Below are 17,457 nucleotides of genomic sequence, written 5' to 3' on the forward strand. Positions count from 1 at the left end.
TCCAGGATCGACTCGGTCAGATACAAAATGACAAGCCTCTACACGTAAATATCAGACCCCAAGGCCAGGGAATGAGGTAAGTTTGTTCTTGTGCTGCAAAACCAGCACTGATACACAGGTGTGATTGTGATGGTGATGACGATGATGGTGATGATGGTGATGATGGTGATAACGGTGATAACGGTGATGATGGTGATGATGACGACAATGCTGATGATGCTGATGATGATGATAATGATAATCTGTAGATAATCCGTAGATACACATATTTTTTGTGTAGTATGACCGAATGAATGCCTGCTTGAGTGACACTGCTGTACAAAGAAGATAAGTGTGCAGTGTAGTTGAGGTTGAGATGACACAAAGAAATAACCATTAATCGGCAATTGCAGAAGTGATAAGGTATTCAACCAGGCAAGTAGATCAAGTACTGCAGGATGAAATGTGATGGGGAGTTTAGCATCATATATGTTGCTTAACCCTAAAGGGGACGGGCTTTTTTGGCTATGCTCAGACTGGGGGGGGGGATGGATTCCGCCCCCCCCCCCCCCCCCCCCCCCCCCCCGAGATCTCGGCCATCGGTGGTGCGATCGCAATGAAATTTTGCATGCGTGAGACCTGCGTCATAATCTACAAGATTGTGTCATAAGAATTGTTGAAACAATCAATTTCTAATTTTGATTAATTAATTATGCAAATTAAGCTCAAGATCATATATTAGCCTAATTAAAAGCATTGAGAGTCTAATTTTTGATCTGTAAATCTGTTTTAGCATATTCAACAATTGTACATCACAAAAACTTCCAAAATTCATTTCAATTCTTATGTATTTTATTGTTTTCAGAATTTCTTATGTATTTCTTTGTTTTTCAACTTTTGTTTTTTCTTTATTTTTTCATTGGAAATTGTCACTGACCACTTTTCTACCATAATTAGCACAAAATTAATCAATGAAAGTGATTAATTGTAAAAATAATCAGGTTTTTATGACTTTCATGACAGAGCACTGTTTTCCATAGGAAATGTACACAAAATCACAAATTTTTGCCCATTTTGGGGTGACATTCCATTACAAAAATGGGCATGGCTTCGCAAAAGTATGCGCGGACGTCGCAAATTTGGTCTCAAAAGTTGCGCGAGACTTGAACAAAGAAAGTCAAGAAGCCTCGCGACGAGGCCTTCTCGCGTTACAGAATTATAGCGCGAAACGTCGAGGGGGGCTGAGTCCGCCCCCCCCCCCCCCCCCCCCCCCCCCCCCCCCCCCCCGGCCCTTTTAGGGTTAACAACTTAGATGTTCAAAAGGCCCTTGTTTTGGCGATATGTATGACCAGACTGTCAAACTTATTGGCACAAAGTCTAAAGAAATGTTTCCGTTTTAAGGATAGAGTCCCCAAAAAGACGTTCTAGCTTTTTAGAAAACATGGCACAAGGGAAAGGTTAATTACATTGTCATGTCTGATGGACAAGAAAGATGTCAGATGTGAAGAAGTGAAGACAGGAGTGTCATTCTGAATGAGCTTCTTGTCATAACATTTGCATTCTGCAAAGACATAGCCAAAGCTCAAGCTGAATATTGAAATGAAATTATTCCTCAAAAAGTGAACTTTTTCCTTTGGAGAAACTCGAAGTAATGGTGAATGGAAATAGTAGTGTCCTACCCTTAGAATAAGGTCTGTCTTATTAACAGTTTATTTTGCAAATTATAACATAGGTGAGAGGTCAGTAAAGTAATGATATTTGTCCAAATTGAAAATCATAATGTTTTTTTTTTATCACAGAGCATTTTATGAGAGAGACAGGTGTGAACAAAACAAGACAGAAATGTTATGAAGACTTTGCTGCTTCAAGTGTATTCAGGATTTTGCCAAAATATACTTGGAACCAAGTTGGAGGGGGCGGTGGCCAATGACTCAGACTGATTTTTGTAGAAATTGATGAGTATTCCTTGTGTATGAGGTCTGGACAGATCACGTGTGAATAGTCTGACTGTCATGCTAAATATCAATGAGATATATAGTAGATTTGATACAGGTGCACACGAGTGTGAGATTCATAGTATGGGTGGGTTTACTCACATGAATGATTATTCTACAGGAGGGACATGAGGTATGGCCAGATCGAGGGTCTCCAGCCGCAGAGGCCAGACAACCATCTGCAGGGGCGAGACGGGGAGGACGGACAGAACTTTGCCGAGCAGATGCAGCGCAACCAGGAAGAGCAGGAGCAGAGGAGGATAGAGCAGGAACAGCGTCGAGACCAGGAGCAGGACCAGCGGGAAGAGGAGGACGAGGAGGAGGGCGCAGGGGAGGGGAGGCAGCTGGAGGAGATTGAGGCCCAGAGGATGGCGCAGGAGCGGCAGGCGGAGGAAGAGGAGCTGAGGCGGATACGGGGCCAACATGCGTTCGACGACGCGGGGCGGGGCCGGAACGGCGGCAACGGCGACACCCGTGGTGGTGATGCTGATGATGGAGATGCGGGACAGGAGGCAGACAGAGATTCCATTGATGAAGAGGAGAGGAGGAAACAGGATGAGGAGATGGGAGGTGCCAACCAGTTTGATCAACCTCAAGGTAACCGAAAACACTAAATTCTGTAAAAGTTGATATTTTCATGTGAGTCATTTTTTGCGCTTTGTTGGGTAAGATGAATTTTGCCTGTTTTAATTCCGTGGACTCAAGACATCAATTACTGGGACATACGGCAAGCAAAAATGTTTGCATGCTTTTATTTTCTGGTTACTTTCTGGTTGCACGACATGACCCAAAATTTCTACACCCAGAAATTTCCTCTTTTACAGTATAAAATGCAACGATTCCTATTGTAAGTTTGCATGCACGTTGATATGCCCTGTCATCTCAGGTGGTGCAGAAATTAAGAAATAGACACAAAAGTACTTACTAGATACTCGCTTCCAATTAATTAACATATATCCATAATTATGTTAATTGAATCCTGATGGAATCCCATTTTCTTTGCTCAATTTTCCACTAATAAATAATGTTCATTCTAGTCAGTTTTTGTGCTTTCGTTTGTTACATACCCAAAAAGCTGCATCACTTCGATGATCCCTCGCATTTATCCCCAAGTTGAATTATCCTTCGGGTTTATGCCAGGTTCAAGTGTGTACGTGTGTGTCACGCACAAACACACTGCTATAGCTTCTGACCATTCGAGCATCGAGAATTTAGGGTTTCTTGGACGAACACTGAACTAGGGCTTTCTATAGCTCAGACGGTAGAGCACTGGGCTAACATCCGGAGGTTTCGGGTTTGAATCCCAATGGAATTCCATTTTCTTTGCTCAATTTTCCACTAATAGGTGAGAATTTTCCACTAATAGTATGTGAGAAGACCTCATATTTCAGATGGCATATACTCAAAGCCTCCTAAATCAATTTTGAATGCAAAGAAAAAAAAATCGTCACCCTGGGAAGATATTTGCAATGTAGAGATATTTGCATTGAGTGGAGGTCGATTCCAAATGGACCAGAAAAAAATCCTTTGACTTGCACAATACAATCAACAAATATTTATTTCCAACCAGGTAGAATTTTTCTTCGACGTAGCCAATTTTCTGACGTACACAAGGTCGACTGTGTTTCCACTTCTTGTGGCAACAGTGAAGTGGCTATGTGTTGTACATGTATGTGACTTAACAAAAGAATGAAATATGAAAAAAATGCCAAGGAGCTTAATACTTGGTTACCAAAGAGTCCTTCCATGACTTTGTCACTCCTTGATAACTGTGACATGACCTACTGTATCAAGTGAAAGAGGATATGAACAAGAGTCTAATGTTGTGTTGTAGGCCTATTGCCTCCGGTACAAACTGTGTGCATGCTTGTGATTGATTGATTAACACTTGGCAAACCTGTTAATTGGTGCTGTATGACCACTGCATTTCTTATTTTCCTATCAGATGGAGGAATGTTTATAGCAAACGACGTGGAAAGGCAGATCCAGGAACAGGAGAGAATGCACAAGGAAGAACAGGTAAGGAGAAGAAAATCAAATGATGTCCTGAAACAAATATTACATGCTGGCATTTTATACCAGCAGGATTTAAATCCACCAAACAAAGCTGTGGGCATGCTGTGTGCAGTACATTTTGTTATTTATTGTGACTTGTTCTTTGTTTACTTGTCATTTAAGAAAAATGTATTTCTTTTAATAGGCTTCATTTAAGTTGTATCATCAAATGCTGTGAAATGGGACTGAACATGTGTAACATACTTTTTTTTTGGTAAACCATGTTACGTTATATATCCCGTCCAAGCACCAGAAGTAGTACTTGTGCTGATATTTATTAGTTTAATCATTTTTTTTTTTTTGATTATGACATCATGAAATTATTTTGGGCTCCATCTTTGACCCTCCTATCATGATTATCCTCTGTCTGTCTTCATTTCTTGTGTTTCACTGTCCGTGTTTTCTTTCCTTCACTTTTTTTCTTTTCACTCAAGGTTGCTCAGTTCAGATTACAGCAAGAAGGTGACAACAGAGGAAACCAGCAGGGAGAAGGCAGGTGAGAATTCATGACTGATTTTAGTTGTCACTTTTTCCCTTATCATTTCCTCTCTCTTTCATTCAAATCATCATTGACAGGATAGTTTCTTTGCTTCCATATTTGATACCAAAACTGGGCATTCTCTGCTGTTGTGCTGTGTTAGGTATATTTGTAACTGCTAAAATGTCTTTTATAGACAGGGGTATTCTGCACATTGCAATCTCTTCAGGTTTGGTAGATAGGTTTGTAATTCTGGGCAATTAATACATGCCATTTCGAAAACCTGATTTAGTAGCATGCAGTAGGGATTCCTTGGTTTGTCCATGCTGCCTTGTTTCTGGCAGTGTTTTTCAGTGATTGCTGAAGCAACTTGCACATGTGATAAATCTTTAGGCCTTGTGTTTTGCACCATTTTTATCAAAGAAGAATTAAGTTGGAATCTGCTAGTTATCTTTATTATATCTTATCATTGTCTTTGATATATGAATCTCCCTTGTTCTTCTAGTCATAATATATCTATGTGCAGCTTGAATATGATAATATTCATTCTTTGAAAAACTTGCCAATGTCATGTATGGTATGCTTTGTACCCACACAATAAAGTTTGGTCAACAGTGGCAGGTATTTTGATACATGGAAAAATCTAGGTGATACATTATTCTGCAATGCATTACTAAATAAATGAATGATTAACTGCTGTTTTACAAACAATTCATTGACTGAAATTACATACCCACCACCTTCATGCTCTCCTTCCAGGAACTTTGGCATGCAAGGTGCTGATAACAATATAGGAAATGGAGAAAATGCAGAGAACGGTGGAGATGCTCAAGTCCAGATGCCGAATCCCAATGGTGATATTTTTAATGCTTGGAAAGAGTGTCAAAACATGTTTCCACTTGACTTACAATGAGTAAAATGTTTTGTAGGAGCCCCTTACCATGAAATGGAGATTGTTGAGTGACCGCTGAGTGACCAAAACTTGGCAAGCAAGATTCTATCATGCGGAGTACCGTGTCCAGATGATACCTTGGCTACAGTAGCTTCACAACAGCATTCAACTCTCTATGTGCCATGTTTGCACACCCGACTCAGTCGAAGGCGTGCCAAGTTCTCATATTCTGCTCAAATGCACAAACCCGCCCAAACAGATCGATAAATCGCTAAATGCCTCAGTGTGTTGAAAATGTTTCTTGCGATTCCAATCCTGTCACATGTAGCTTGCATTTTATGTGGTGATTCACATTGATTATCAAGCACTATTCCCTAGTGGATTTGCTAGTAAAATCTAAGTTTTTGTCACTATTTTGTGTGCAGAAGTCATGGCTCTACAATAATGTAGCTACTGGTCATTTGAAAGAAAAACAATCATAGATTTGTCACGCAGTTTGCTTCCAAGCAACGCTCATTACATGTCCATAGTAACAAAAATCTATCAAAAGTTACATAGATTTGAAAAAGAAAGAATGTTTCCCCAAAGCATGAATACATTGGTGTCTCAGAATTATGTGGCATACAGGGGGTTTACACCATGGCACATAAAGAGTCTAGTGTTTTCCTTTTAGTTATTCACTACACTCTCTGTGATCTCTCACTGACATCTCCATCACATTTTTGGGGGAAAGCAGCATCACCATAAACATATAAAGGTTGCATTTCTCGACAGATCACTTAGAGACCACCTAAAAACTAGTGAGACCATTGAGGGATAGCCAAGTTTTCTATCAAAACCCCTTTCCCTCATAGACCACTGAGAGACTGTTTTAAACCAGCACAAAATTTTATGGAGACCAAGCCAACCAATACCATTCACTGGCAGATGGCTGCAAAAACATGGAAAACCTTCGACATTCATGGACTGTTTGCTGAAACCCAGCTCTGTCTTAATTTTGTTACACTCGGTGGTGATATTCACTCCACTAGCAGATGTCTGCTGATTAATGTGCTCAAGGTTTGGTGCAAAACATCTTAGTTTGTGAAGTTTGGCCTCTACTGCTAACTCTCATCAAAGGAAAGCATTGATTTTCCAAATTCATGAAATTCTTCCTTCGAGATGTTCTCATTGCAACTGATTGACAAATTGCCGTGCATCGTCGTAAATAAGCACTGAATTGATCAGTGTTTTAGTAGTAGCCGTGAAAAAAAATCATGGGTGTACGTACTCGAGCATGTACGCCCATGATTTTTTTTTTTATCGTGGCTACTACTAAAACACTGATCAATTCAGTGCTTATTTACGCACATAAATACAGGGCAATTTGTCAAGCAGTTGCAAGCATTGATTTGTTGTCATGAGATAGTTCTCTATTCTACCCCATTGTGGCTACCTTAACAGATATCGGAGAAGGAGCGCCAGAAGAGGATGACGAAGGCGAGGACGAAGAGGCCGGTGATGGGAAAGAGGAAAATGATAATGAAGAAAACATCAAACTAGTGAGTTTAATATCTGGCATTCCTTCTCTGTGTAATAATCCAAATTTGCTTGGCATTCTACACCTTATTACTATCATTTTATGTTTTGATTTGCATTGCATCATTAATTATGTTAAGCAAACTGTCATGATAAAAACTGAAACCAGGAGGACAGAGTTTAACACATCAGTCAATTCATCCATGGTTAAGGTAACTTCATCCATATATTTTATCCTTTTATAACCCTAATATCATAAATGCAGCATGATCAGGGACAAAAAGAGAGGGAGAAAAACCTGATGAATAGCAACAACGAGAGACTAAATCTAGTGTTTGTTCTAATTCTTGTGTAAGAGAAGTCCTAAATACGAGAGCATGCACATTGGGCTTTGTGGAAATGAGTCACTGATATGATTTTAATTGTTTGAGTTTTCATAAATGTCTTTGATGCATCCTTTTCTAATCACCTCTGCACATCTGTGTATTGCACACAATGATTGTAGCATTCACTAATTTCTTTTTTGTTCTTGATGATTTTTGCATGGAGATGTTTTTTGCTGCTATCTCAAAGTTAGTTAAAAAAAACAAAAACAATTCAAATTCCCCATTAGGACTCTAGTCTTCAACTACAGGGGATATTCAAATTAATGAATTCTTGCATTAAGTTGTTCTCGCTGGAACTGATTGACAAATTGATGTTCATTAACATATTAGTATGCACCAATTATTCAAGGTTTAATCACAGTTTCATGGTTACTATTAAACACTGAATAATTATAAGTGCTTATCTATGCAGATGAGTTGCAATTGGTCAATCAGTTGCACAGAGAATATTAACTCCATATTATCAAAGAGATAATGATTTTCCAGGAAGTTGATCAGAGTTTGATGCCTTTCTTGTTCTCCAGCGATTATTTGCAGTTAGGACTCATGTGATGATGATGATGTAAATTAGAGATGATGAATGAGAGATTTTTGAATTGTGTAGAGCAAGAAAAAGTAACTTAAATTTGAAATGATGTATTCATCATTGTTTAGTCGCTAACATGGTTTCATGTACACAGTGTATCCACATACAGTATATCCAACATGTAACATACACTTTAATTAGCTTTTGCTCATCAACTTTCACCTCGGTGTTCATCATACATTGATATTTCATCAAATCATATTTCATAAAGCAATTGCCTACACACTTGTTCTGAGCTAGCCATACTTCTGCTGATTTCATAACAAGATGAAATTTTGCTGCAGATCAACATGCAGTATATCTGACATAAAACCATCTTTTGTTTCAAGAGATTGTGTTTTTTCCTTGTATGTTCTGGCAATTTCTTGGAACGCCGTAGGCATCATTCAGTAAAAGAAAACGAATATTCATACTAGCATTCGATGTCACATAAATGATCATTGATCAAATCATAGACATATTTACCCAATGAACTCATTTATTATGTCATATCACAATTATCATTTGCTCCATCAACTCTGTTCTCTTCATAAGAATGAGGACCAACACCACTAACTCTGTAACAAAATGCATGACCGTCATATTTTTATCTCTTTTTCTTCCTCCCCATTTTGCTACTTGTCTCTGTCTCAGGTGAATCCAGTTTTACAAAATCCTGGAGATGATGAAGCTAATAGTGATGTAAGACTTGATTTTCAGTTCGTACCACTCTTGCCACTTTATCATTTCTTCAAGCAGGATCCTGCATGTTTATGCTATGCATCTAATAACATTGTATGTGCATGCAAGTTTATTTACCTTTTTTGTTTCCTTTTTTTTTAAAGATATGAAAATAAGCCCATTCACACTTATGATGAAATACCCCAGTATTTTGCGCTGTATTTTTTAGTGTGAACACATACCCCTTGCAAAATAAAATGATTGTGGTTATAGTGTTACTTATAAAAAGCAAAACTCTCGGTAGAGTAGTTCTCTGGTGTCTATTGAGACATCACACCCTTTGAGAAAAAAAAAAAAAATCTGCATTTACATTCTGTGATATGTCTGTTGGGTACCTGCGATGTATTTAATGTTTATTTGTGTGTGTGTGTGTGATATCCAATGTACAAAGAATTTCCAGAGTGGACAATAAAGTAATCAATCAATCAATCAATCAATCAATTTGACATTAATCTGCAATCTTTTTTTTTTTCATTTGAGGCCAACAATACATGAATTACTCAGAAATGTTTAGGATTTGTATAAAGAAGTCAGATATTATTGTGACTTTGAATTGTTTTTCGACACCTACACACAAAACACTTTGCACATCTGCCCACCCATTCCTGCTTCCAATTCACAATCTTTCTTTCTTCATCTCCTTTCTCTCGTTGCTCCACCAGGATAAAAATTACGACAAGCTGCACGGGGAAAGAGTGAATGATGCTCAGGACCAAGACATATGACCCAAAGTGCTTTCACCATCTGGACTTTAACCTACAAAATGTATGTGAACTACTCTTATATTTCTGTGATCTTCCTGTATGTCGTCCGCTGCGCCGGATGAGAAGGGATTAAGAATGAAATGCTGATGTCTAAATCGATGCATGTGAGAGAGAGGGGGAATACTGTGGAGTAGGGAAACTTTGTCCAGGAAACGAGATGATGGATCCTGGGACCCAGCACCGGAAGGCTCCCTCTTCGTTCTTCTCTGTTCTCTCCTCCACGGAAAATGTTTGAAGCTACTACACACAAAGTGGAGTGTTGAAATTGGAGCATTCCGTTTTTACTCGGCGCTTAACTACCAGTCCAATCTATGAGATACTCTGGTCTTCTTGAGAAGATTCCTTTCAGCTCTTCCCTCTGTTACTCTACTCTGCTCTCATCCATGGAAAATTTTTGAAGCTGCCACACAAATATAGCATGCAAATAGGAGCATTCTGTCTTTATCTAGGGCTTCAATGACCAGTCCCAATTTTTTTAGATCGTCGTGTTGAGGAGAATCTTTTCATCTCTTCACTTCCTGTCATCCTCTCTACATTTGAAAGCAGCATCAAGAAGAGGTCACTGCCCTAGAGAGCGATGACCTGGAAGAGGATTTTCTTGTGATCTTGTCTTGCATTCACACCAGGATACCAGCCATGAAGAAGGAGCAGTATTAACCTGTTGAGGACGGAATGATTTTGCTACAACATGCATTTCCCATAGACACCTGCCAGAGTATACTTGGGACTCGTCCTCAATGGGATAAAGACCTCATAGTGTGGGGACTCATGGAGTGAGAAGGTGGGCCCAGTGTGGATATATTCAAGAGTTCCCGTAATGAATTGTGTACAGCTTTTTTACTGATCTATGTAAGTACACACACACAGCCAAAGAATCTCAACTGGTGTCAACCGTTACTGATGAATGTGCACTTCAATGCACATACAGTTTTATTCGCTGGCACGTGGCTGATGGGTGCTTTTTGTGCTTTTGAATGTGTACTCTGGTGGGCAGCAAATGAAAACCGATTCAATCGGACCAGCCATGTTTCCCCACACTACTGGATTTTTAAGGTCTTGGGCTTAGGCACTGAAGACTTGTGTCCTCTAGGCCCTGGTGTTCAGGCTCAGCCCTCAGGAGAAACAGAGAGATGCTGCCTCTTTTTTTTTTCTTGCTTTCATGGCAAGATGTATGATTCAGTGAACTGGTATCAAGATGTATGAGGGCAGGTTTGACCCAAATAAGCTTGCCTTGTGGAATGCTCAATTTAGTCTAAGATGAGATGCCTCAGTCTTCTTAATACCGGATGTGTAAGAGAGTTTGGATACCGGCAGGAGCGTGTTTAAAGAAAGACTCTTTAAGAGTAATTTTATGTGTCTGATGACATGGATACAAAGTACATGCTGATCATGTGATATGATGTAAATTAATAATCAGTGACTATCTCCTATTAGGATTTGTTTGTGTTCTCCCTACATACAGTATGTATAACATTTTTTTTTATTAATGTCTGTTAAAAAAAATGTAACTCTTGTCATAACATCATGCTTTCTGATTTTTATGCCTCCGCAACGAAGTGGCCGGAGGCATTATGTTTTCGGGTCGTCCGTCCGTCCGTCCGTCCGTCCGTCCGTACGTCTGTACGTCCGTACGTCCGTACGTCCGTACGTCCGTACGTCCGTACGTCCGTCCGTCCCGTTTTGTTTTTGTCGATATCTCAAGAACCGTGTGGTGGTTTTACATCAAACTTGGTATGAGGGTATATCCTTGGGGGATAATACTTTGTGTGGATTTTAGGGTCACAGGGTCAAAGGTCAAAGGTCACAGGTTATTTTGTGAAAAAAAAAATTGAAATTTCATGTTTTTCTCCATATCTCGCAAATGGTTCAAGGTATCTTCATGGAACTTAGTATATATGCTTGTACCGATGGGCAGTGATTATCTAGGGAAGTTGGGGGTCATGGGTCAAAGGTCAGGGGGTCAAAGGTCAAGGTCAACTCTTCAAAATATCACTACTTTCCTTAAAATGCAATATGCCTGAAGGTTTTTTTTTTTAACTTGATGTATGGCATGTATTACCCAATATATGTTTTTGGGGAAGTTTCTTGCCAAAAGGTCAAAGGTCAAAAGGTAAAAGGTCAAGTGAAAGTGCTAAATTGCACTTTTTCCTCCATATCTCGAAAGTAACTCAAGGTATCATCTTGAAACTTACATATTTATGCATGTTCAACCTAACAGTGATTCTCTTTGGAACTGTGAGGTCAAAGGTCAAAGGCCAGGTTTAGATAATGCTATTTTCCCATTTGATACTGAAATTATACTTTTTCTCAATACCTTGAAAATTACTCAATGCATAAACTTATAAAAGGGTCAAAAGTCAAGTTAACATCATCAGTTCCCCAAATACCTGCACTCTGACATTTTAATCATTCATCCAATTGAACCTAGTTCTAGGAAAGTGAACATTCAGCACATTTGTGTCAAACCTGTCATTTTAATATTTTGCCAATTGTGTGAAACTGTCATCACACATTGTCAAGACATTGTACTATAGACCTATTAGGAGAACCATGCATTATGGCGGAGGCATATCAGTCGCCATAGCGATACATCTAGTTTAATTTCTTTTCAATTTTTGTTTTGAGACATCTCAGGCAGAGCTACTTTTGTAGTGTTGTTACTGCAGGATGGGAATTGTTGTCACAAGGGGATGTAGAGGGAAATAGAGTATTTATTGCCTTCATGATCCTGCTCACCTTATAAAACCCACCGAAGATTCTGTCAAGGGGGGTGTTTCGAGTGCTCATTTAAAGTGTACCATACCGTATCATACCCATGCCAGAGGATCGCTCCAACACTCCCCAAACGAACCGACCCGTACTGTACCGGTCCAAAAGCGGATCACTTCCAGATGTGGTCCAAAAGCATGGCATACATGCACTGAACCTTACTGTGGCAGATGGTGCTCAATCGTAAACTAGTCTAAAAGTGGACCGTACCGAAAGTCGGGATGAGAAGAGTGCACGCACTACATCGTAATGCCAGGATTTGATTCTGTTCATCAGCGATGCCTGTATGTAGCCTAGGCATGCAAAGTGATTGGGTTTGCTAATACAACATATGACCCCGGGTCATATGAATCGAGTCCAAAAGTGAATTGTGAACCATTCTGCTGTGGTATGAGTATGGGTATGGTAGGTTTTCTTTGTGCGCTCAAACACAACCAAAGTTAACTGAATTGGTACTACTTGGAACTGGAGAAAGAGACGGTTGCTATAGTTTTTTCAAATTTCCCCAGATCTTGTTTATGTATTTACTTTGGTGCTTCTTTTGTCCTGTACCACAGTGACTTAATGTGATGCTATGAAATCTTTTATGCTGGTAATAATTAAGATTCCTATATTTTGCTAGGTGTAGAGGTATTCACTCCAGTTACCATTCTGCTTATTGCTGATAATTCAAGGAATCATTTTTTTCTTTCCAAAAGTTTGGAGTGAACCTTAAAGACCTTAAAGCTGTTATAAGTTCATGTGGTGGCATTATCACCTTGAAAACTTGGAGATTCTTTGCAGAAGGGAAGTGGTGGAGGACAGGAAAAACTGATTCTCATATTTCTTGGTTAAAAGAGATATGACCATGGTCAAACTCACTGTCAAGGCAGATGTTTGCTTTGATTCTCATGCTGCAGAAACATGTTGTTGATCATTATTAACTCCTGGGCATCGTTTCGTGAAAGTTGTCAGCCCTGACGTGTTGTCAGTCTCTTACAGTGTCAGTAAAATCCTTGGTTTTGATTGGCTGAGAAGCTCTGGTCACTGACTGTTACTTTGGTGGTTGTCAGAGACTGACAACTTTCATGAAACAGTGGCCTGGTATGGTATCAACAAATAATGGAACTTTAATACTGTCTATGATACAGCACTTAGAATTTGCTTCAAAGTGATTCTGTCCTTGGAAGATTAAGCACCTTGGTTCTTGCTTGCCTTGCAACTGTGGTGACTAATTATTGGTTTAGAAAACCTGATGGCCATGGATGCCAGTGAGATATTGCATAGAGATCTTACTGAGAACCTCTATAAAATTAATGAAATGGAGTGGTGTTATAGTAAGTGGGGCACTGTTGCAATGGGACATCACATTGAAATCAAAGTGTTTTGTGCTTGGAAGCTGATAATGTGACAGTGATGTAGATGGTTGCTGTTTAATCCTTTGCGTGCTTTGAGTTGCGATGGTCACAAAAAACCCTGTCGCATTGTACACACTTTGCAGTGTCCCTCGCTTAGGAAGGGTTAAGCAAAACTGAGTGTAATAACTGTCAGTGAGGGAAATTCTGCCCTGTGGCTGCTGTGTTTCTTACAGTACATACATGTTTGTAAGAGTGTGTTCAATATTCTTAGCTGATTGAATATGCAGAGTGTTGGCTGAACATTCTAGATCATTCTCCATGTATTCCATTTTGTCACAGACAAAAAGAAGGAAGCACAAATCACACCCCATAGTGGGATCTATATAATCAAAACATCTTTAGGCTCCTTTTCAAAATCAATCTTTAGGAAATCAGAGGCTCTTCCTTTGCTTAAATTGGCCTACTATAAAAGTGGAAATTTTCATGATGTATTTTTTGCATGACATCAAACTACAATGTAGTGCAGAAGTAAAAGCGTTTGAATATGTTTGCTTGTAACATGCAATTATATTAAATTATGGCTTTGATTCCATGCAATTTATTTACCCATATATGTATGAGTGCAAAAAAAAAAGTTACTCGCAAAATTTCCACTTCCGCGGTATTTTGTATGAGATGTGTGAAATGGAGCAGGGAGTGGCATTTTAGATGTCTTTAGCGTCAAAGAGTAACGAGCCGGGAAAGAGTCGACAACAGATTTGTCACAGCTGTGGGTGATGAGTATTACATTGGAAGAGCATAACGCTATTCACAGTGACATAAATAGAGTTTAATATCTACTTTGCTGCCTCTTATCTTACCGATGAAAATGTAGTAAGAGTATAAATTGAATGATCTATATATGCTGTGTGTCAAGATGTCTCATTATCCATCCTATTAGTGTTGAAATAACAAGTTTTGTAGTAATGAAATGAGACAATTACCTCTTTTTCATGAATGTATTTTGTGTTTCATCAGATGGAAAGTTCAGAATATTGTCAGATTTGAGTTGAGTTCCCAAATGCATCATTTAGCCCGGAGTTGAACAAAATACAGAGAGGTTTTGGTTTGTTTTTGCATCCTTGAACCCGTTCCATACTGAATTCTGAAAACCCCATAGAGTTCATGTACAGGCTCTCAGGTTCCTGTATGGAACGGGTTAATATCTGTTTTACACATACACATGCCTTTGACCAAATCTATCAACGTACAATGCTACTGAGGCAGTCAGTAGTGTCTTCTTAGTCATCATTTATGTGTATTTTATTCTAAAGCATATTTTGTCAACACAGAGGTTATTCTTTCCATCCAAAGAGTATATGTTACAGGCTTGCCTTTGATACTTAGCAGCGACCCAACTGCTACCCTTGAGGAATATGTACGAGGGAATGTAAATGTGGGGGGCATTTCATGAAGGAACATATCGGATAAAATATCTGACAAGTCAATTATGTCCGACAAGTTTTGAGAAATTCTTTAGTCTGATTGGCTGATTTCTCTGAACTTGTCTGATATAATTGACTTGTCAGATACTTTATCCGACAAGTTCCTTCATGAAATGCCCCCCTGATCCATCAAGCTGAAATTTTAGGCCCTTTGTCATCTGTAAATAGTCATAATGTTATCTCACAATAAATACCTTCATCCGTTTGGAGCTAACGACCCATCGATGTTGAACGTCATCTTGAAAATGAAAGCTTGAAATGCATCTGAGGAATTTCATCTGCAAACAGAGGCATCTTTCATACATGCATTGTATTGGAGGGTGCTTTAAATATTAAAGTATAGGTATAAAGTGATGTATCACACAGGTGTTTATCATCTTTTTTTCTCTTATTATTGCCACAAATTCTGTGTTATAGTCTAAAGCCAGACTCTGCTTTCACAACAAAGAAGAGACTTATAGGGAAGTCGATCCATGGTTTCTTCTCATGTCGCAAAATGTTTGTGACAAAAGGGAATGGAATGCTATTTACAGATGAATCTTACAAAAATAGAGAGGGAGTGTAAAATAGAATGGTCAAGTGGGAGGCAACATCACCTGCGAGATTTTTTCTTTTTTTCCTCAACATTTTCACACTTCTGAGACTGTGTAGCATCGTTTTACTAATTAACCCAAGGCACTGGATGTACATTTTAATTGATAAAGGCAGGAAGAGTGGTGTGACTATTCTCCATGTTGACAGTGAGATTTACTTTCTTTGTATTTCTGTGAAAATCCAGTTGAGATAATCTACCACATACATGCTGGAATATTTATCTATTTTCGTAGGTTTTTTCTTTTCTCTCTTTTGTTTGAAATACGTTTTTCATTTTTCTGACATTCTACTTATGTTGTTTGTGCCTTAATCTTTTTTCTCATTTTTGTGATCTTGGTACAAAGTACAGTGTAGTCTCTTCATATCTAAGCAGGAAGGTCTGTGGTGTGTTGTAGGAAATTTTATGATCGCTTGAAATATTGTACAATTATATTCTTGTAGGAAGAGAAGCTCTATTCAGTACAGACTAATTATGAAATATTTGTGATGCGGAATCACTGCAACTGGTATCATTGAAGACTAATTCGATAGATGCCTGGAAAATTTCTCGGTTGTTTTTTCTATGCATAGTGAATTTGTTTTTAATAATCAAAATTTTGTCTTCTCTGTGGTTGTTGTTGTTTGATTTCTGGATTTATGTAGACAGTTTTGTCATATTTATGTAGTATGTTTAGGAAATGTTTTCTCCTTAGCTCCCCCCAAAAGGAAAAAGAAGTACTTGCCTGCGCTGCCATTTAAAGCACTATCAATTTTAACCCTAACTAGGCCGGGGGGGGGGGCCTCCGAGGCCCCCCCTCGACGTTCCGCGCGATGTATCGCAATTGCAAAAAGCTATCGCCGCGACGTTTCATGACTTTTTTCTTTCGAGTCTCCCGCATCTTTTGACACCAAATTTGCGACGCCCGGGCGCGCGGTTTCGAAGTTACACATAAATATGTACATGCATGTCAGACCAAAAATTGCTCAAAAATGTTAATTTGTGTACAATTTCAATGCAAACTGTGCTTACAGGCAAATTTCATAAAAGCATGATTATTTTGGTGTTTTATTGATTAAAATCAGTGAATAACATATTTTCTTGTTCGGAGCGATGTCGCGGACAAATTTCATCGAAAAAACAATGAAAAACATAAAGTCGAAAAAACAAAAAAATACATAAGAAATTCAAAAAAACAATAAAATACTTAAGAATTTTTTCTGATATCACAATTTTTTTTAATTACATTTGTTAAGGACACTAAAAAGAATATTTACACAAAAAATGTGCCTGTTTTGAGCTTTATTTTGTGATTTATACCAAATAGTCTGATTTTATGCATCATCATGCATAAATTTGCATAATTTAGCATAAATTTGCATAATTTAGCATAAATGATGATTTTTTTTTTTTTTTTTTTTTGAAAAAATAACTTCATGGTATTTTAGATTACATCATAGGCAATGTGTGTGCCAATTTTCGTCGCGGTCGCGCGGTCGACGGCCGAGATCTGGAGGGGGGGCCTGGGAGGCCCCCCCCCGGCTCTATCAACTACCTAAATAGCCTGGCCTAGTTAGGGTTAAGGGAAAAGCTCATTTATTGTTGAAGCCTGTCTGTAGGCTATTTTGTTGTTTTGGAAAGCCATGTTTACTTCTCTGTGTCATAGAACTGGACTTAGCTGCCAGTTTAGAAATGTAATTTGTTACAGCATTGCTTTACCCCATGTCGTACAATTATATAGCAAAATGATGTCGGATTGTCGATACTGTGGGATGAATGAATCAACTCTCTGAAGTTATGTCCTCTAGCAGATTTCTGTTTACCAAGATTTAAAGGACAATGAAACTCAAATATATTATGTGGAGTAAATAAATGCAGCAATATTAGTAGAACGCATAAAGTGTCAGGAAAATCAGACGATACA

General features: G+C 38.7%; 1 protein-coding gene across 1 annotated transcript in view; it reads left to right on the forward strand.

The window, feature by feature from the left end:
• LOC139741475 (uncharacterized) overlaps positions 1-10,054 on the forward strand; it is a 51,478-nt gene extending 41,424 nt beyond the window's left edge. The window contains exons 15-22 of the mRNA XM_071652060.1: positions 6-76; positions 2,095-2,570; positions 3,919-3,992; positions 4,463-4,524; positions 5,266-5,360; positions 6,842-6,939; positions 8,522-8,569; positions 9,271-10,054. Of these exons, the coding sequence (XP_071508161.1) occupies positions 6-76; positions 2,095-2,570; positions 3,919-3,992; positions 4,463-4,524; positions 5,266-5,360; positions 6,842-6,939; positions 8,522-8,569; positions 9,271-9,333 (987 nt within the window). The 3' untranslated portion in view covers positions 9,334-10,054. The remainder of the gene's footprint in view (positions 1-5; positions 77-2,094; positions 2,571-3,918; positions 3,993-4,462; positions 4,525-5,265; positions 5,361-6,841; positions 6,940-8,521; positions 8,570-9,270) is intronic.
• The last annotated feature ends 7,403 nt before the right edge of the window (positions 10,055-17,457 follow it).

This window comes from Diadema antillarum, unplaced genomic scaffold, assembly GCF_040938485.1.
Source record: "Diadema antillarum isolate AM-2024a unplaced genomic scaffold, OU_Dant_1.0 seq00000931_RagTag, whole genome shotgun sequence".
Classification (NCBI taxonomy): Eukaryota; Metazoa; Echinodermata; class Echinoidea; order Diadematoida; family Diadematidae; genus Diadema; species Diadema antillarum.